The sequence below is a fragment of the Triticum dicoccoides genome, chromosome 6B (assembly GCF_002162155.2).
Source record: "Triticum dicoccoides isolate Atlit2015 ecotype Zavitan chromosome 6B, WEW_v2.0, whole genome shotgun sequence".
In the NCBI taxonomy this organism is placed as follows: Eukaryota; Viridiplantae; Streptophyta; class Magnoliopsida; order Poales; family Poaceae; genus Triticum; species Triticum dicoccoides.
Genome location: NC_041391.1, coordinates 710,167,621 through 710,189,664, shown reverse-complemented (window position 1 = coordinate 710,189,664; position 22,044 = coordinate 710,167,621). Strand labels below are relative to the sequence as shown.

At 48.2% G+C, this 22,044-nt stretch overlaps 1 protein-coding gene across 1 annotated transcript; it reads left to right on the top strand.

Annotated features, from left to right (window-relative positions):
- Window positions 1-3,005: 3,005 nt before the first annotated feature.
- On the top strand, window positions 3,006-10,951 carry LOC119325777. Its single transcript, XM_037599503.1, has 2 exons — window positions 3,006-3,874; window positions 10,455-10,951. Exons 1-2 carry the CDS (start codon window positions 3,210-3,212, stop codon window positions 10,591-10,593), a joined length of 804 nt encoding a protein of 267 aa, XP_037455400.1. The 5' UTR covers window positions 3,006-3,209; the 3' UTR covers window positions 10,594-10,951.
- Window positions 10,952-22,044: the final 11,093 nt, after the last annotated feature.

Sequence of the window (22,044 nt, the reverse complement as noted above, 5' to 3'; positions counted from 1 at the left end):
TGAAAAGAAAACAAACATCATACATAAAAGGATAATGATTAAGCAATGTTTGACTAAAATATATACACATGTTCGGGTATACATGGCAAAAACATATATGTTTGCACATCCAATAAACTAAATTCAAAATAAATTGTTTCCAAACATCATTAATTAACTCCCTCACGCTTATCTGAAACTATGTTTAGGGATACCACGGTACAAAAGTATTATTTAAACAAAAGAATATAGTAAACAAAAATAGCTTACTTTCTTATAAAAAGGTAATTACAGAAGTTGTTATATCCTACACCATGATTTGAAGACATTAATACTTCTATGCATGAGAGAATTAACTTTACTTATTCTAAAAAAGGAATTAACTTTACTTGGTGATAACCATCTAAAACGAGATAGACAGAATATCATAGTTGGCTAATATAAACTTATACTGCAAGCCAAAATGGTTGCACAATTTTAAAAAGGGATTGCTGAGAGGAAGTAACACATTACCATATAAAGAACATGTTATTTTGATGCTTATCTCCAGGCTAATTAAATTAATTTATGAGCAGCTATGTATGCTTTACTTATGATGTAGAATCTAATCAATTTCTTTTTTAATCAACAACGAATTCCTACATTGTAGAAAACTCTCATGAAGGCCAGCAATTGGGTCGTAATCTCCAGTCATGGATGCTAAGGAACAAAGAGCGAAAAGAGATATAGAGCAGTAGATGATGGATGACCAATGAAGTAAAGAAAAAAAAATTGACTACGATTCATGTCATAAGTTTCGAACTAGGGCTCCAAAGAATCCTATTGTTAAATGATCCATCATTTTTGTAATCATCAAACTTATCATCTACATGTCAAGCCTGAATGATAATTGACTTTGCTTCACAACGAAGCACGCCAACTTTTTCCCGTTGCAACGCACGGACACATTTGCTAGTATAGTACAAGAGGAACCTGACGTTGACTCGATGACTCCCCTGTGAGAGAAAATATAGTGTGGTGTGGTGGTCTGGGATGCTTACATAATCAGTTAAATTATTGAAAAAATGGCAAAACAAATAAAAGACATCCGATTTTTTTTTTTGAAATGGAACACCCACGATTCCATAAATCACACGGGCTCAGCAACAATACTGGCTGTACGAACGTTCACATCATTAGGTAAATCTTCAGGCCTTCAGTAATGTTTTTTTTTTCAAGAGTACGCAATTGCGTACCGTATTTTTATAGAAGAAGGAGAATAAAATTTACAAGAGTCCACACGATGATGCGAACATCATCAAGGGAGCACCCACTCCAACCAAAAAGAAACTAAGCTAATGTCTCACAAATCGTTGTAGGCCTCCAACACCGTTAAAAGCTAAGTTCCACTCTCTAAGTTCATCTAAGATTAGGCGAACAAGGTCTCTAGCTTGCACTTGTTGCTCCCTCCTGTTTTTTTAGAACGAAGGCTCAAGGGGAGCCCGACTTTGAATTAACAAAGCCATCAACCGGCCAGGGATTACACAAGGCCATCGTTACAACCACTAAACATCTGCAAAAAGACGCTAACAAGAAACGAAAAGAGCAGCAGATACATAGTGTTGCCGAAGCAGCTTACAAGCACCAAAGACTAAGCCCTATAGGGATAAGCAAATTAAGCATTAGCTAGAAGTCGATGGCGTCCACCAAGTGAAGTAGAACAAGCTGAGCAAACCGGAGGGGTTCTTCATACTGATACAAAGTCCAGCGATGGTCACGTCCTCATCTACACCGAAAGGTGACACCTTGTTCGATCCACTCATCTCCAAATCCAGAGGGGACCCCTGCCCCTCGCCTTGGCTCGAAAGGCGCCGGACCGCTGGAATATGGAGAAGCTCACCCTAGAGCCAGGATAGGACACGATGCCGGGCACCATGGGAGATTCTCAACCTGACACAGCGCTGTATGAGGAACCAGACGAATTGCCACACCGCAGGTCACCGCTACAACCACCAAGGGGAAAAACTGCACAAAGGCACTGACACTGAACAAACGAACAACGAGTAAGATGAAGCAACCTTACAGGAAGCAGATCAAGCCCGAATGGATCGGCTCCATGCCCAAGCCACCGCATCAATTTGCTGCTAGCCGAAGAGAGAAGCCCTATCCCCTCCCTGCCAAAGAATGGCGCCAACCGGTGAGCAAGCAAGAAAGGATCCGGCGAGCAAGCCAAAGCAGAGCATCATTGCTACATAAACAGAGCACCTAGCTTCATCTCCCTCGATGCTGACGCAGCCAACCCGACACCCACCTCACAGCACTCTGCACACTTCTGCCATCCCAAGACGACACCTTCAAGAAGGTGGCGACGCACGTTGCGCCGTTGCCGTCCAGTCTTGAAAAGACAAGGGTTTTCACCCGGGTCATGGAGCAGGAGGGAGAGGAAACGAACCTCGACAAAGCTTCCGAGGAGGAAAACGGCACCTCCCTGTGTCGCCGATGCCGTGGCCGGAGAGCCAGCCAAGGATTTCTCCCGGTCCAGTTCCGCAGCTCCAAGCAACCCCACCAGCCACGGATCCGGCGTCCAGAGGCCGCCGCCGACCAGATCCGGCGAGGAGGAGCACGCTGAGGGGGAGTGGATGCTGCCTTCAGATCCAGGCGCGAACAGGGGGGCTGCGCCCTCGCTGCGACCGGCGCCAGCGCCTGCCGTCCCTCGTCGCCCTCGCGACCAAGAAGACGGGGGGCAACACCCTCAACGCCGCTCGCCGCAGAAACGACGCCGCTGCACCACCCGAGCCCTGCGAGAAAATATATTGTAGTGTGGTGGTCTGGGATGCTTGTATAGCCGGGCGCCCTCAAACATCCGTCAAACATTCAGGCGAACCCCTCGTCACTGATGGGTAAAAAAAAGAACAGAATTGATAACTACCGAACATATTGTGTTTTAGCAAATCACCCCGAACGTCCTTTTTACCGTTAGATCTAAACATGAATATTAAAGCAGAGCACCGGAGCCACGTCAGCGTACCAGATCGTTCGGGAGAAAACAGAGTCGTCCCGAACGAACCCATCCACTCTTCTTCGCTCAATCCTCTTCTCTATCCCATCACTAACTCTCCCTTATCCTCTTGCTTCCTATCGGCCACACCGCGCGAATCCTTCCTCTCGTCCCCGCCGGTTGTTCCCCGGCGTTTGGCTGGCCCTATTCCTAGCGGTGGAGGTATACACTGTGGATCCGACAAGGGGCCGCCATGGAGGAGGTCACAACGGCGACGCTTCCTTTATCCCCATGCGAGGAGAGGAGGAGCTACATCGGCGTAGTGCGGTGGCGTTCCCTTCGTCTCCGTGTGAGGAGAGGAGGAGCTACATCAGTGTCGTGCGGCGGCGTTCCCCTTCGTCGCCGTGCGAGAGGAGCACCCTTCGGCTCCGACGCGATCAAAGAGACGAAAGCCATGGCGGGGTTGCAGCGACTCGCGGAGCCTACTCGCGACGTCCAGACCGGCCTGCTGTCGGCACGCTCTGTGCTGCAGGTGCTCTTCTCGGAGCACGGCGAGCTCAAATGCCTCGATGAGTTGGGCGCCTCCTTCTGTGGCGGCGGGATCCGCTCGGCGCTGGACCTCAACTCCGGCAGCGGCCGCTGTCCATACAAGCCCGAGGCCCTGGTGCAGTACCAGGGAGATGCGCCACCTGCACGAGGACATCGCAGGCGATTCTCCGAGCGGATGGTGTTTCGGTCGGGCGACGCGGACGGCGCCTCGGCGGAGGCGGTCGGCTGGCGGTGCGGTCTGCAGCGGGGCGCTCGCGGTGGGGCGTGCCGCCCGAGGGGCGGCCCCTCGTCCCGTCCTTCTCCGGCAGCCGGTTCTGGGCGCTGGAGGGGGTCGACTCTGACATCGACGACGACGAGGTTTGTAGTCAGGTAAGTGATGGTGGTGATGGTGGTTCGCCGAGGCCCAGTGCTGGGTGCTCGGTGGGTGATTTTATCGCCCGTGCGGAGGAGCTCGTGGGCTCCTTCGTGGCCGGCCGGCGGCGTGCTTTTTCTCCTGGCGGGCAGGATGGGCGCCGCCTGGCGGCTCGGATCTGGCGTCCGCCGAAGGGGGTGGATGCGGGCCCCGAGGGCCGCTCGTGCGCCAGGCCGGAGGCAGGTCGCCGGGAGCTGGGGCTGGCGGAGCTCCCTCAGGCTCCGGTATGCTCGCCGGAGTTGACAGGGGTTGGCGACGGCGGCGGCGGAGCCGGTCGGGACGGGGATCCGCGGAACCTGGCTAGGGTTTCCGGGGTGGCGGCGGATGGGCTTAGTCCGCTGTTGGGCTAGACTGACTAGCCCAACCTGCCAGGGGGTGGGCTGGGGGGCCCAGTGTTGGGCCTGCCCGTTACTGAGCCAGCGGGCCTGGGGGGCCCTGCGATGCGCCCGTCCGTTACCGTGCCTGAGGGGATGCACGGGCACGCCGCTGTGTTTGGGCCAGATCAGACTGGCCCGGTGGCCTGCTGTGCGCCTGTGCCTCGGCCTGGGCCCATCGCGAAGGAGAAGTCGTAGCCGTCCGCCCCTATTTATAGGTGGCTGTGGGTGCCAAAGGGAACCCTAGATCTATCGCTAGGGTTTCCCGCATCCCCTTCTCAGGTGCGGCGCCTCGGGCATCTTGCTCGTCGTCTGCATCGCTCCGTCCCTCCCCCTCCCCTTTCTTGCTCATACGCCACTGCGGTGAGGATGGCCTCCCACCGTGGTGAGAAGCCTCCCATGTCTCCCCCGATTCCGGCGACGGATCGCCAGCGCGAGAAGGATCTGCGGGCGAAGGCGCTCACCAAGGTGCCTGCGATCCCCGCGGAGGAGGGGGCTGGGGGCCGCCACCTCCATGGTGGCTTGCGGAGCATGAGCGGAAGCAGCAGGAGGAGCGCGAGCGCAAGAAGAAGAAGAAGGAGGAGTATCGGCGTCGGGGGCTCGAACAGAAGAAAGAGCTCAAGCGGAAGGAGTCCTTGCTCGCTTCGGGCGGTGAGCGGGGCGGGGACCCGCAGGCCAAGAAGCCGAAGCACAAGGGGGGAGGCTCGGTGCCGTTGCTACTGGCGGCTGGCCCCGAGGCTTCGAAGGGGTCGGCTGACGCCCCGATTCCAGTGGAGGTGGCAGACGGGCCGGAGTGCTTCAAGTGCGGCAGGGTGGGGCACTACCAAAACATGTGTCTCTTCAAGCCCCTGTGCGTTGTCTGCCACGAGGAAGACCACACGTCGGCCTACTGCCCCACGTGGGGGAGGCCCCTGGCGCTGCAGATCATGGGCAACGCCATCCCTGGAGAGGGTTTCTTCTGCCTCCCCTTCGTGGATACGGAGGCTGAGGAGGTCAGTGCCCCTCTCGTGTCGGACGCGGCGATCATCTCGGCGGAGCCCGACAAGCTGTCAATCCCCATCCTGGAGGCGGAGCTACCCAATCTCTTCGAAGGGGAGTGGGATTGGCAGGTGTCGGCCTTCGGTGCCGATCAGTTCTCGGTCGTTTTCCCCAACAAGGCCATGCTGCAGATGGCGACCCGCAGCGGCAAGCTCTACTTCTCCCTCCACGACATCATGGCGGACATCAAGGAATTTCGCCGGAGGAGCCCAAGGCCGAGATCATGCAGGACACTTGGGTCAAGCTGTGGGGTGTGCCGCCCAAGCATCGTCGTGTGGACCGCCTCATGGCCGCCACGGTGATGATCGGGCGTCCTATGAAGGTGGATCAGGCTTCGCTGCCGGGCCTGGGGCCGGTGCTGATGCGCTTCGCGTGTCGTGCTCCGGCCAAGGTCAAGGGCTACGTGCAAGTTTGGTTCAACAGTGAGGGATTCACCTTTCGCCTGGAGGCCGAGGAGGGCGTTCTGTAGGGTGCGGCTCCCACTCCCCCTCCTCCTCCACCAACCAACACTAACAAGGGCCCAGAAGACAAGGATAAGGATAAGGATCACGACATGAGCATGGGGGACGACTCCATTGACACGGCGACTTGGGAAAAGCTTGGTCTCAAGGACAAGGACGTGCAGGCGGCGCCTCCGGCGGCGGGTGCGGCTCAGGACTAGGAGGAGTGCCAAGTGGTGGTGGGCAGCAATGAGATGGGGTTCAACCAATACGGATCCAATATGACCATGGGCCTCGACATCGACAAGGGGGTCTCGACGTCCTGTGACTCAGAGGGACGCTCGATGCTGGTCTCCCCGGTGGCTACGGTGGTGGGCGAGCCTTGGGTCACGGCGCGCTCTCCCAAGGTGGCGTCCGGCCTCGGCGATGGCGGGACAAAGCTCCAGAAGAAGGTGGCGGGCCGCAAGCCCCCCGCGGTGGCGCCGGCAAGCCCCCCAGCGGTCCGTGCGAGCACGCCGGCCTCACAGCGTCCGGTGGTGATGGCGCTGGCCTCCCCTGGGGGTCCGGCTGGGGGCTCCTTGTCGGTCATCTCCCCTCCCGCCTCTGATGCTCTTCGGGCGGAGGTGTCCAAGGTGGTGCCCATCCCCACGGCCAGGCGGTCCAAGGCGGTGGTGGCGTCCCCGGCGACGCAGGAGCGGGTGAGCTCTCGTTCGAAGGGTACCAAGGGCAACATGCCATCCCTCCAGCGGGCCCAGCTCCTGCAGGCTCAGAAGAATCTCGAAATCGAAGGTAACCCCATGCCCCGCTTTACGATCTTTGAAGATTATTCAGATGAGTGCCTGGGTGGTATCTTAGCGGATAGTGGCGTGGCAATGACTGATGCGGGGGAAGCGCATGAGGTGCTGTCTCTCATCCGTGCTAAGGAAATTGCACAGGCCGCGCTTGCTCAGGCAGCGCTGTCCCGCGTTGCGCCAGCAGGAGACGAAGCAGGGACTTCTCTGGTGCCTGCTGTGCGGCCTGATCAGGAGGACATAGTAGCAGGGGCTGCACCGTCCTCCTCCAACCATCGTCCTGCTAAAACACGACGCGTGGCCAAAGCGGTTACCGCTCGCGGTATCCGTCTCCGCAATCGCATCATATAATGCGTTTCATTTTCTGGAACATCCGAGGCTTCAGCCACGCTGGGAGGCGGACCCAGTTAAAAGAGTTCATTAGGAACGAGGATATCGACGTGGTCGGCTTGCAAGAGACTATCAAGGCCGATTTCAATCATCGGTACCTTCTAGCCGTTGACCCGTTGGAGCGTTTTGTTTGGCATTGGGTGCCAGCGGTAGGACACTCGGGGGGCCTGCTGCTCGGCGTCAACCTAGTTTGCTTTGAGGTGGTAGCTTGGGACGCCGACCGGTTCTTCTTGTCGGCCCACGTGCGCCACCGTGCCACTCTCCAAGAATGGGAGGTGATCGTCGTGTATGGCCCGGCCGATCACTCGCTTTCGCTCGAGTTCTTGGGAGAACTCCAGACCAAGGTGATGTCTCTGAGCGCGCGCAACCTTCCTCTGCTAGTGGGCGGGGATTTCAACTTAATCCGTTCGGGAGCAGACAAAAATAACGGTATTATTAACTGGACAAGGGTGTCCATGTTTAATAATGCAATCGCATCCATGGCCCTTAGGGAAGTGGCCCGTGTGGGGGCTCAATACACCTGGACCAACAAACAGCTAACGCCGGTGCGATCGGTCTTGGACAGGGTTTTCATGTCCTCGGAGTGGGAGGTGATGTTCCCCTTGTGCTCGCTGCACGCCGAAACAAGGATTGGGTCGGACCACGTCCCCCTCATTCTCTCCTCGGGGGAGGAAAGGTTAAAACGCAGCCTGCGCTTTTTCTTTGAAACCGCGTGGCTTGAGTCTCCGGACTTTGAGCATGTCTTCCTTTCGAAATGGGAGAATTGCGTCGCTCGGGTCGGGCGTGCGCGCGGACCGATGGAGTTCTAGATTGCCGCAGGGGTGGGTTTGCATGCGGCTCTCAAAGGGTGGGGAGCTAACCAGGGTCGTGCGGATAAGCTGTTACGCTCACGCCTGACCGAGGAGCTCTCCCAGTTGGACGCAGCGGCGGACGTGCAGGTCTTCTCCGAGCAGGACTGGGCCCAGCGCTACGTGCTTGAAGCCCAAGTCGAGTCCCTTCTTAGAGCCGAGGAGGAGTACCGGCGCAGGCGCGGTGGTATTAAGTGGACGCTCAAGGGCGATGCGAATACTAAGTATTTCCACGCTTACGCTAATGGCAGACGTCGTAAGTGTGCCATCCTGAGACTGCAATCGGAGCAGGGGCTCCTTCTGCGGCAACAGGATATCGTCCGACACATTTATGAGTTTTACATCCAACTTATGGGTTCCAGGGAGGAATCCCGAGCTCGGCTTAGGGCGGATGTGTGGGACCCTTCGTTGCGGGTCAAGGACGAGGAAAATGAGGGCCTGGGATTGGCCTTCCTCCCTGAGGAGATTGACAAGGCGACGCTGGGTATGAAATCCGATACTGCACCCAGGCCGAATGGGTGGCCGGTGGCGATGTTTAAGCGGTTTTGGCAAGTGCTTAAAGGCCCGATTTTCGACGTTTGTAATGGTTTTATGCGCGGTGCGGTAGATATCTCTCGCCTGAACTTTGGGGTTCTCTCTCTGATCCCCAAGGTCCCGGGCGCGGATCATATGGCTTTTCCGCCCTATCGCTTTGATTAATGTTCCGTTTAAAATTTGTGCTAAGGCTTGTTCGACTCGCTTGTCTCCGATAGCCCATCGCATTATTAGTAAGACCCAGTCGGCTTTCATTCGTGGCCGTAACATCTTGGAGGGGCCGTTGGTCCTCCAAGAAATAGTCCACTCCCTAAAACGCGCTCGACAGCCCGCGATTCTCCTCAAACTTGATTTTGAGAAGGAGTACGACCATGTGAACTAGGAGTTTCTCCGACAAGTCCTCCTGGATCGAGGATTCTCGTCGGTTTGGGTTCACCGCATGATGTGTTGGTCTCGGGAGGCCAAACAGCGATTGCGGTGAACGGAGAAGTAGGGAACTTCTTCCGTAACAAGCGCGGGCTGCGTCAAGGGGACCCAGCCTCGCCGTTGTTATTTAACTTCGTGGCGGACGCCTTAGGCGCCATGCTCGACAGAGCTCGTTTGGCCGGCCACATCAGGGGAGTGGTGGACAATCTGATCTCGGGGGGAGTGTCTCACTTGCAATATGCAGACGACACACTTCTCCTCTTCGAGCCCGACACACACAGTATCGCTTCGATCAAGGCAATACTGTTGTGTTTTGAACTCATGTCAGGACTTAAAATAAACTTCCACAAAAGTGAAGTGGTGTCCATAGGGATGGACACGACCGAAAGTCAACGGGTCGCCAACTTGCTTAACTGCAAACTTGGACAGTTCTCGTTCACCTACCTCGGTCTCCCCATTGCGGCGAAGAAGTGTACTATCTCCGATTGGGAACCCCTCTCCTCCAAGGTTGCGGATAGAGTTTGTCCGTGGAGGGGTCGTTTTATGTCTTCAGGGGCAAGACTAATCCTAACCAACTCCAGCCTCTCTTCTCTTCCCATGTTTGCCATGGGCTTGTTCTTGCTGGCGTATGGGGTACACACTAAGTTTGATACCCCGCGGTCCCGTTTCTTTTGGGAAGGAGCGGGACCGAAACGGAAATACCATATGGTTAAATGGCAGGCCGTGTGCCGTTCTAAAGCCCAGGGGGGCCTTGGGATCATCAATTCCAAGTTGATGACACCGCACTAATGTGCAAGTGGATCTGGAAAATGTCTCAGGGAGAGACTGGCCTTTGGATCGACCTCCTCCGTGCAAAATATTTCCCGCATGGGAACTTCTTTGGCGGTCTCTCGAGGGTCACCTTTTTGGAACTCCATCCAATCCCTCAAACCCTACTTTGCCAGGGGTGCGAAGTTTGGGGTTAACAATGGGCGCTCCACGCGTCTCTGGCTTGATTTTTGGATTGGCCAGCGGCCTCTATGGTCGGAGTTTCGCCAACTCTACTCCATAGCAGTCGAGCCCGATCAATGGGTTGCTTTGGCTCTTAGCGCCTCTCCCCCTGCATTAACTTCAGGCGCGAACTAACGGGGCCGGAGAGTGGGATCGCCTTTGGGCTCTGCTTGCGGACGTCCGCTTGTCGGACTCCGCGGATTCGATCTCGTGGAGACTCTCGGGCTCTGGCAAATTCTCTGTCAACTCCCTATACAGAGAGCTTTCCCGCGGCCAGATCCCGTCGGCGGCCATGGGGCTTTGGAAGGCTAATATCCCCCTCAAGATCAAGGTCTTCCTCTGGCAACTTTGCCAAGATCACCTTCCTACCTCTATTAACCTTGCTAAACGCAATGGCCCCGCATCCGGCCCCTGTGCGCTGTGTGGGGTCCCGGAAGATGCTGACGACACTTTCTTCCGGTGCCCCTTGGCCCGTTTTGCCTGGAGCGCGGTCCGTGCGGCCGCGGGAGTGGATTGGGATCCACGTTCACGTTCTGAGCTCGTGTCTTCCTTGTCTCTGGTTCAAGGCACATCTCGTAGGGTCATGTGGACTTGTGCGGCGGCTATGCTATGGGCTATTTGGAATATCCGTAACAAGTTTACTATTGAGGGTGTGTTTCCCTCGCATCCCGCTGACGTTATCTTCAAATACATCGTGTTCTTGCAGCAATGGGCTCCGTTGGGAAGACAACAGGACTCTGATCTTCACTGCCAAGCGATCTACCGTCTTCGCTCCGTCTACTCCGAGTCCCGAGCCCCGTCGTCCGATCAGTTGGCTGCCGCATAGGGATGGGCAGCCCCTTTAGGTCCTCGCTCCCCCCGAGCCTGCGCGCTCGTTGTTTGGGCTGTTTTTGCCTTGTACCGCTCCTTATTTCGCTCGTCTCGCGGTCGTTTCCCTAACTTATTGCCTCTTTTGGCGCCGTGTGTTGGTCCTGTGGTTGTGATACTCTGCCTATGTTGTGGGCTTTATTAATTTAAAGCCGGACGTCCCTGACGTCTATGTTCTAAAGAGGACATCGCAGGCTACAGGTTCTTTCGTTGGACATTTTCAGTCATGTATTATCAGTTGGGGTGCTGTTTGCATCATCTGACGATGATGTGTTTTGAACAAAGTGGACAGTTGAAATTTCCGTATGCAATCAAATTAGGTAGTTTATTTTTCCACATGGCAATTTTGTTGTGTTCAATTCTGTGCAAGCTGTGTAAGATGAATCCCCTGGTATTTTTTATATACCATGGCAATTTAAGTTCATTGAAGCATGGCAATTGTAGTTTATAAACATCAGTGATGAGCTCTTTTTTCACATGGCAAGTTTTGTTTGTGTTCAGTTTGTGTTCAAGCTATGGAAGATGATGAATCCCCTCAATTTTTTATGTATGAAGACAATTTAAGTTCATGGAAACACGGCAATTGTAGTTTATGGACAATGCCAAATTCTTTTTCCTTTTCAACAATGGCAAACCATTTACTTTAGCTTATAGGGCCATGGAAATATAAGTTAATTAATCATGGCAAATGTAATTCATGACTCATGGCAATTTTTCCATAAGTGACACGACACATGTTTCACATATTGACATGTCAAAATTCTTCTAAGTAGTTTACTCAAACATGGTATTTAAGTGACCTTGCCATGCCCCTACCAAGTACATCATGATAGTTTTCGACATGGAATATATTTTTTAGGTTGTGACCTTTGTCATGACCTACTATGTACACCATGGCAAATTTTGTTATGGCAGCCGCAAGGTGTTTTGCTGGGATTCACTTCACTGATTGCTCTTCCACGGGGCGCTGCGCCTCACTGCTTCGTCGGTGGAGCTACCAAGCTTCACAAAGCCAAGCTGTGACGAGATGAGCATTATCCTCGCCTACGTCCCATTGTTGGGATTCCTCTAAACTAAGGTAGTTATTTGTGTTCCTCAATTGATTTATGAAACATGTAAGAAAAAGCTACAACCTAGCTTTTGGGAAATTGTGTTTGCTTAATAACAGAGGATGGCCGATCATTAATTGGTAGGTTACATGTATTAATCCACTAAAACTGATCTGAAGCAAAAAAGTTAAATTCCTTTAGCATGGGACCTACTACTGAAATTTGCCATATACCCAATTTGATAGTAGCATGGCAATTTTTATAAGTATGTATATCATGTCATTTTTAGCTCTTTGCCAACCGAAGATACTCTTTTGTGTCATGGCAACAAGTTCTTTTTTTTGCCATGGGAACAAGTAGAGTTCTTCTTTATTGCATAGTTTTTGAAGTATGGCAACAAAAAATATAAGTTTTGCACGACAACTACACATGTTTTGCCATGGCAACTGAAGTTATATTTTGCCCACGACAGCAACTTGATTTTCTATACAACAGATTTTTCCAGTTTTGCCATGGCAAAGATGCAATGTTTGTTTACATTGGCAATTTTTGCAAAGTTCATGGCAATTTTCATCTTTGTCCTTGTTTGACAAACAAGGATATTTTTTGCTCTACATGACAACATTTATGTGATTTTACAAGGCACTTTTTTATTTGAAAGCATGGCAAACTTGCCATGGCAACTTTGCCATGTTCAAAAACATGGCAAACTTATAGATGTTCAAAAACATGGCAACTTAACATGTTACAAAAACATGAAAAACTTGCCATGACAAACTTAAGATGTTTTTGGCAATGTATTAATGGGGCATGGCAATTGTAGTTCACGGGACATGGCAAAAATACTTCTATTCACAGCCGAAACTGGGATTTTTCTACGTTTTTGTTGCCATGGTAACTTTACTTTTAATGACATGGCAAATTTTACTTTTTTTTGCCATGGCAAATTCATTGTAAAGAACATGGCAAGTTTTATTTAAATATGATGGCAAATTTACATTTTTCGGAACATTGCAAATTTTCTATGTAGCATGGTAAATATACTTATGTTCCCATGGAAATTTTTAATATATTTTCCATGGCAACATTTAATCCATTTTTGCCATGGCGAAATACTTTTATTCACATGACAAATTTTTATTTAATTTGCCATGGCAAGTTTTTCTGCTTTTTACATTTGTGAATTGAACGATGGCAAAGTTAAGAATTTTTGATCCATTGACATGTCATTGATCAGAATTATTTTGTACATCCCCAAGGGTAATCTTTTAGAAATCTTTTTTGTTCTATCCTATATGTCCATTTTTTGTGCCTTTTGTTTTTTCATTATATCATGGCAAACTTTGCCACACTCAATTTTAACGAAGTGTGTATGAACATCATGTATATTTCTGTAATATACCCTTTTTCATGATTATATGGTAATTTTGTTCATTAGAGCATGGCAACTTTTTGTTCTTAAGAGCTTTTCCATTTTTCTTGTTCTTGTGAAATTTTGAGGCCTTTTTTGTATTTTCTCTATTTGTTAGGACAAAAGCAGTTTTGGGCCTAGAATATTGTACTTCTTTTTGTTTTTTAATTCTTGAAGGCAATCATGTTTTTTGGGCTGGCCCGCTGGAGGGAAGGGAGCATCTGTTTGGCAGGAAGGGAGATCGTACCGATCGGAAGGCGTTCGCGCTGGGCTTCTCTCGTTCCGAACAAATATGTTCGATGGATCCCGTCCCGGTAGCGAATGACTCGTTCGATCTGGGGAGCTCCCAGACCGAACGTTCAGCCGTTATCGGGATCCAAAAAGAATATATACGACACAGACGAGCACCTCAAATGAGGCTTAAACACCGGGGTTGACCGGTATTCTTCGTATCCAACCCAAATATAGGATGGATATGGGGAGGCCTGGCCGTGTCCGCCACGTCGGACCCGACATCCGACCCCATCATAAATTACAACAAATTCACCCCCTCGACCTACCGATTTCATTTGCTCTCTCATCTCTTCTTCCTCCTCTACATCGGATGCCTCACAGCTCCGCCACCGTTCCGAGCTCAGCGCCACCGACATCGACACTTAGTCGCCCCATCCATGCTCGCCACCGTGGACATTGTCGCTGGCCCAGACGCCACCGCGGTACGTCCGACAACATTCTGACTGTACTTTGCCCTTGATGTGTTTGACACATTGCCTCACCAGCTTTTTTGAGATTTATTTGTAGGAAACCCTATGGTTTCCGATGCTTCGTCGGACGAGGTGTATGGACCAACATAACTTAATCAAATGATTGAAAATGAGTTCTTTGATTCGTCAGATTCGAACGAAAAAATGGATATGATCATGCTCATGAGTATGCAGGAGGAAATGGGCCGGCGGATGGACCATATTCTCAACTTCAAGGGCTCAATCAAGGGGAGAAGAGTTATTAATCGAGACAGGGTCTCTGGAGCACAATTGTTACAAGGACTACTTAGCTCAGGATCCAACTTTCTGGATGATCCATCATTTTGGTGACGTTTTCATATGCGCAAACCATTGTTTTGCATGCTATGGAGGGAGTGGAGGCACACAATCACTACTTCAATCTGAATAGGGGTTGCTGCAGCCAACTTTCTTTCTCTGCTAAGCAGAAATGCATGGCTGCTCTGAGGATGCTTTCACTTGGTACCGCCGCCAATGCCGTTGGTGAGATGGTCTGGATGGGGGAGAGCACATGCTTGAAGACTGCTGTCAGAGTTGCCCGCGCCGTGATGCAGGTGTTTGGAGCAGAATATCTGGGAGAACCAAATGTGCAGGACACATAAAGGTTGTTGGCTATTGAAGAGCCAAGAGGTTTTTCAGGAATGCATGGATCAATTGATTGTATGCATTGGCAATGGAAGAACTACCGCAAAGATTTGCGTGGAATGTACCAAGGTCATACCAAAGAGGTCACCATCATACTTGAGACACTGACATCACATGACTTATGGATTTGACATGCTTTCTTTGGAATGCCGGGTTCTCACAACGACATCAATGTGCTTCAATGATCTCCCGTGTTCAGGAACCTTTGTAATGGGGAATCGCTGAAGGAAATATGCCCTAGAGGCAATAATAAAGTTATTATTTATTTCCTTATATCATGATAAATGTTTATTATTCATGCTAGAATTGTATTAACCGGAAACGTAATACTTGTGTGAATACATAGACAAACAGAGTGTCACTAGTATGCCTCTACTTGACTAGCTCGTTGATCAAAGATGGTAATGTTTCCTGACCATAGACATGTGTTGTCATCTGATTAATGGGATCACATCATTAGGAGAATGATGTGATTGACTTGACCCATTCCGTTAGCTTAGCACTTGATCGTTTAGTTTTCTGCTATTGCTTTCTTCATGACTTATACATGTTCCTATGACTATGAGATTATGCAACTCCCGTTTACCGGAGGAACACTTTGTGTGCTACCGAACGTCACAACGTAACTGGGTGATTATAAAGGTGCTCTATAGGTGTCTCTGAAGGTACTTGTTGGGTTGGCGTATTTCGAGATTAGGATTTGTCACTCCGATTGTCGGAGAGGTATCTCTAGGCCCTCTCGGTAATGCACATCACTATAAGCCTTGCAAGCAATGTAGCTCATGAGTTAGTTACGGAATGATGCATTACATAACGAGTAAAGAGACTTGTCGGTAACGAGATTGAACTAGGTATTGGATACCAACGACCGAATCTCGGGCAAGTAACATACCGATGACAAAGGGAACAACGTATGTTGTTATGCGATCTGACCGATAAAGATCTTCGTAAAATATGTGGGAGCCAATATGAGCATCCAGGTTCCGCTATTGGTTATTGACCGGAGACGTGTCTCGGTCATGTCTACATAGTTCTCGAACCCGTAGGGTCCGCACGCTTAAGGTTTCGATGACAGTTATATTATGAGTTTATGAGTTTTGATGTACCGAAGGAGTTCGGAGTCCCGGATGAGATCGGGGACATGACGAGGAGTCTTGGAATGGTCGAGACGTAAAGATCGATATATTGGATGACTATATTCGGAGTTCGGAAAGGTTCCAAGTGATTCGGGTATTTTTCGGAGTACCGGAGAGTTACGGGAATTCGCCGGGGAGTATATGGGCTTTATTGGGCTTTAGGGGAAAGAGAGAGGAGAGGCTGGGCGCCCCCCCAAGGCCTAGTCCGAATTGGACTAGGGGGAGGGGCTGCGCCCCCTCCTTCCTTCTCTTTTCTTTCCCCTTTCCTTCTCCTACTCCTACTACTTGGAGGGGGGAGGGGGGAATCCTACTCCCGGTGGGAGTAGGACTCTTCCTTGGCGTGCCCTCCTTGGCCGGCCGCCCCCTCCCCCTTGGCTCCTTTATATACGGGGGCAGGGGGGCACCTCTAGACACAAGTTGATCTTCGTGATCATTCTTTAGCCGTGTGCGGTGCCCCCCTCCACCATATTCCACCTCGGTCATATCGTTGCGGTGCTTAGGCGAAGCCCTGCGACGGTAGAACATCATCATCGTCACCACGCCGTCATGCTGACGGAACTCATCCCCGACACCCTGCTGGATCGGAGTCCGGGGATCGTAATCGAGTTGAACATGTGCTGAACTCGGAGGTGCCGTATGTTCGGTACTTGGATCGGTCGGATCGTGAAGATGTACGACTACATCAACCGCGTTGTCATAACGCTTCCTCTATCGGTCTACAAGGGTACATGGACAATACTCTCCCCTCTCGTTGCTATGCATCACCATGATCTTGCGTGTGCGTAGGAATTTTTTTGAAATTACTACGTTCCCCATCAGTGGCATCCGAGCCTAGGTTTTATGCGTTGATGTTATATGCACGAGTAGAACACAAGTGAGTTGTGGGCGATACAAGTCATACTGCGTACTAGCATGTCATACTTTGGTTCGGCGGTATTGTTGGATGAAGCGGCCCGGATCGACATTACGCGTACGCTTACGCGAGACTGGTTCTACCGACGTGCTTTGCACACAGGTGGCTGGCGGGTGTCAGTTTCTCCAACTTTAGTTGAACCGAGTGTGGCTACGTCCGGTCCTTGCGAAGGTTAAAACAGCACCAACTTGACCAACTATCGTTGTGGTTTTGATGCGTAGGTAAGAAGGGTTCTTGCTAAGCCCGTAGCAGCCACGTAAGACTTGCAACAACAAAGTAGAGGACGTCTAACTTGTTTTTGCAGGGCATGTTGTGATGTGATATGGTCAAGACGTGATGCTATATTTTATTGTATGAGATGATCATGTTTTGTAACCGAAGTTATCGGCAACTAGCAAGAGCCATATGGTTGTCGCTTTATTGTATGAAATGCAAACGCCGTGTAATTGCTTTACTTTATCACTAAGCGGTAGCGATTGTCGTAGAAGTAATAGATGGCATAAACGACATCGATGCTACAATGGAGATCAAGGTGTCGCGCCGGTGACGATGGTGATCATGGAGGTGCTTCGGAGATGGAGATCACAAGCACAAGATGATGATGGCCATATCATATCACTTATATTGATTGCATGTGATGTTTATCTTTTATGCATCTTATCTTGCTTTGATTGACGGTAGTATTATAAGATGATCTCTCACTAAATTTCAAGATAAAAGTGTTCTCCCTGAGTATGCACCATTGCCAAAGTTCGTCGTGCCCAGACACCACGTGATGATCGGGTGTGATAAGCTCTACGTCCATCTACAACGGGTGCAAGCCAGTTTTTGCACACACAGAATACTCAGGTTAAACTTGATGAGCCTAGCATATGCAGATATGGCCTCGGAACACGGAGACCGAAAGGTCGAGCATGAATCATATAGTAGATATGATCAACATAGTGATGTTCACCATTGAAAACTACTCCATCTCACGTGATGATCGGACATGGTTTAGTTGATTTGGATCACATGATCACTTAGATGACTAGAGAGATGTCTGTCTAAGTGGGAGTTCTTAAGTAATATGATTAATTGAACTTAAATTTATCATGAACTTAGTCCTGGTAGTATTTTGCAAATTATGCTGTAGATCAATAGCTTGTGTTGTTGCTTTCATATGTTTATTTTGATATGTTCCTAGAGAAAATTATGTTGAAAGATGTTAGTAGCAATGATGCGGATTAGATCCGTGATCTGAGGTTTATCCTCATTGCTGCACAGAAGAATTATGTCCTTAATGCACCGCTAGGTGACAGACCTATTGCAGGAGCAGATGCAGACGTTATGAACATTTGGCTAGCTCACTATGATGACTACTTGATAGTTTAGTGCACCATGCTTAACGGCTTAGAATCGGGACTTCAAAGACGTTTTTGAACGTCATGGACCATATGAGATGTTCCAGGAATTGAAGTTAATATTTCAAGCAAATACCCGAGTTGAGAGATATGAAGTCTCCAACAAGTTCTATAGCTAAAAGATGGAGGAGAATCGCTCAACTAGTGAGCATGTGCTCAGATTGTCTGAGTACTACAATTGCTTGAATCAAGTGGGAGTTAATCTTCCAGATAAGATAGTGATTGATAGAGTTCTCTTGTCACCATCACCAAGTTAGTAGAACTTTGTGATGAACTATAGTATGCAAGGGATGACGAAAACGATTCCCGAGCTCTTCGTGATGTTGAAATCGATGAAGGTAGAAATCAAGAAAGAGCATCAAGTGTTGATGATTGACAAGACCACTAGTTTCAAGAAAAGGGCAAAGGGAAAGAAAGGGAACTTCAAGCAGAATGGCAAGCAAGTTGTCACTCCCGCGAAGAAGCCCAAAGCTGGACCAAAGCCTGAAACTGAGTGATTATACTGCAAAGGAAATGGTCACTAGAAGCGGAAATGCCTTGAATATTTGGTGGATAAGAAGGATGGCAAAGTGAACAAGGGTATATTTGATATACATGTTATTGATGTGTACCTTACTAGTGTTTATAGTAACCCCTGAGTATTTGATACTTGTTCGGTTGCTAAGATTAGTAACTCAAAACAGGAGTTACAGAATAAACATAAACTAGTTGAGGGTGAAGTGACGATGTGTGTTGGAAGTGGTTCCAAGATTGATATGATCATCATCGCACACTCCCTATACTTTCCGGATTAGTGTTGAACCTAAATAAATGTTATTTGGTGTTTGCGTTGAGCATGAATATGATTTGATCATATTTATTGCAATACGGTTATTCATTTAAAATCAGAGAATAATTGTTGTTCTGTTTAAATGAATAAAACCTTTGATGGTCATACACCCAATGAAAATAGTTTGTTGGATCTCGATCGTAGTGATACACATATTCATAATATTGATGCCAAAAGATGCAAAGTTGATAATGATAGTGCAACTTATTTGTGGCACTGCCGTTTGGGTCATATCGGTGTAAAGCGCATGAAGAAACTCCATAAAGATGGATTTTTGGAATCACTTGGTTATGAATCATCTGATGCTTGCGAACCGTGCCTTTTGGGCAAGATGACTAAAACTCCGTTCTCTGGAACAATGGAACAAGCTACTGACTTATTGGAAATAATACATACCGATGTATGCGATCCAATGAGTGTTGATGCTCGTGGCAAGTATCGTTATTTTCTGACCTTCACAAGATGATTTGAGCAGATATGGGTATATCTACTTGATGAAACATAAGTCTGAAATAGTTGAAAGGTTCAAAGAATTTCAGAGTGAAGTGGAAAAATCATCGTAACAAGAAAATAAAGTTTCTGCGATCTGATCGCGGAGACGAATATTTGAGTTACGAGTTTGGTCTTCAATTAAAACAATGTGGAATAGTTTCATAGCTCACGCCACCTGGAACACCACAACGTTATGGTGTGTCCGAACGTCGTAATCGCACTTTATTGGATATGGTGCGATCTATGATGTCTCTTACTGATTTACCATTATCGTTTTGGGGTTATGCATTAGAGACAGCTGCATTCTCGTTAAAAGGGCACCATCTAAATCCGTTGAGACGACATCGTATGAACTATGGTTTAGAAGTAAACCTAAGCTGTCGTTTCTTAAAGTTTGGAGTTGCGATGCTTATATGAAAAAGGTTTTCAACCTGATAAGCTCGAACCCAAATCGGAGAAGTGTGTCTTCATAGAATACCCAAAGGAAACTATTGGGTACTCCTTCTATCACAAATCCAAAGGCAAAACATTCGTTGCTAAGAATGGATCCTTTCTAGAGAAGGAGTTTCTCTCGAAAGAAGTGGGTGGGAGGAAAGTAGAACTTGATGAGGTAACTGTACCTGCTCCCTCATTTGAAAGTAGTTCATCACAGAAATCTGTTCTTGTGACTACTACACCAATTAGTGAGGAAGTTAATGATGATGATCATGAAACTTCAGATTAAGTTACTACAGAATCTCGTAGGTCTTACAGAGTAAGATCCGCACCAGAGTGGTACGGTAATCCTGTTCTAGAAGTTATGTTACTAGACCATGACGAACCTACGAACTATGAAGAAGCGATGGTGAGCCCAGATTCCACAAAATGGCTTGAGGCCATGAGATCTGAGATAAGATCCATGTATGAAAACAAAGTATGGACTTTGATTGACTTGCCCAATGATCGGCAAGACATTGAGATTAAATGGATCTTCAAGAGGAAGACGGACACTGATAGTGTTACTATCTGCAAAGCTAGAATTATCGCAAAAGGTTTTCAACAAGTTCAAGGTGTTGACTACGATGAGAGTTTTTCACTCGTATCTATGCTTAAGTCTGTCTGAATCATGTTAGCAATTGCCGCATTTTATGAAATCTGGCAAATGGATAAACAAAACTGCATTCCTTAATGGTTTTCTTAAAGAAGAGTTGTATATGATGCAACCAGAAGGTTTTGTCAATCCTAAAGGTGCTAACAAATTGTGCAAGCTCCAGTGATCCATCTATGGACTGGTGCAAGCATCTTGGAGTTGGAATATATGCTTTGATGAGTTGATCAAAGCATATGGTTTTATACAGACTTTTGAAGAAGCCTGTATTTACAAGAAAGTGAGTGGGAGCTCTGTAGCATTTCTAATATTATATGTGGATGATATATTGTTAATTAGAAATGATATGGAAATTCTGGATAGCATGAAAGGATACTTGAATAAGAGTTTTTCAAAGCAAGACCTCGGTGAAGCTTCTTACACATTGAGCATCAATATCTATATAGATAGATCAAGACGCTTGATAAGATTTTTCAATGAGTACATACCTTGATAAATTTTTGAAATAGTTCAAAATGGAACAATCAAAGATGGAGTTCTTGCCTGTGATGCAAATATGTGAATTTGAGTAAGACTCAAGACCCGACCATGGCAGAAAATAGAAAGAGAATGAAAAGTCATTCCCTATGCCTCAGTCATAGGTTCTATAAAGTATGCTATGCTGCGAACCAGACCTATTGTATACCTTGCTCTGAGTTTGACAAAGGAATACAGTTTTGATCTAAGAGTAGATCACTGGACAACGGTCAAGAATATCCTTAGTGAGGACTAAGGAGATGTTTCTCGATTATGGAGGTGATAAAAGAGCCCGTCGTAAAAAGTTACAACGATGCAAGCCTTTACACTGATCCAGATGACTCTAAGTCTCAATCTGGATACATATTGAAAGTGGGAGCAATTAGCTAGAGTAGCTCCATGTAGAGCATTGTGGACATAGAATATTTTGCAAAATACATACGGCTCTGAATGTGACAGACCCGTTGACTAAACCTCTCTCACAAGCAAAACATGATCATACCTTAGTACTCTTTGGGTGTTAATCACATAGCGATGTGAACTAGATTATTGACTCTAGTAAACCCTTTGGGTGTTGGTCACATGACGATGTGAACTATAGGTGTTAATCACATACAGATGTGAATATTGGTGTTGAATCACATGATGACGTGAACTAGATTATTGACTCTAGTGCCAGTGGGAGACTGAAGGAAATATGCCCTAGAGGCAATAATAAAGTTATTATTTATTTCCTTATATCATGATAAATGTTTATTATTCATGCTAGAATTGTATTAACCGGAAACATAATACATGTGTGAATACATAGACAAACATATAGTCACTAGTATGCCTCTACTTGACTAGCTCATTAATCAAAGATGGTTATGTTTCCTAACCATAGACATGTGTTGTCATTTGATTAATGGGATCACATCATTAGGAGAATGATGTGATTGACATGACCCATTCCGTTAGCCTAGCACTTGATCGTTTAGTATGTTGCTATTGCTTTCTTCATGACTTATACATGTTCCTGTAACTATGAGATTATGCAACTCCCGTTTACCGGAGGAACACTTTGGGTGCTACCAAACGTCACAACGTAACTGGGTGATTATAAAGGAGTACTACAGGTGTCTCCAAAGGTACATGTTGGGTTGGCGTATTTCGAGATTAGGTTT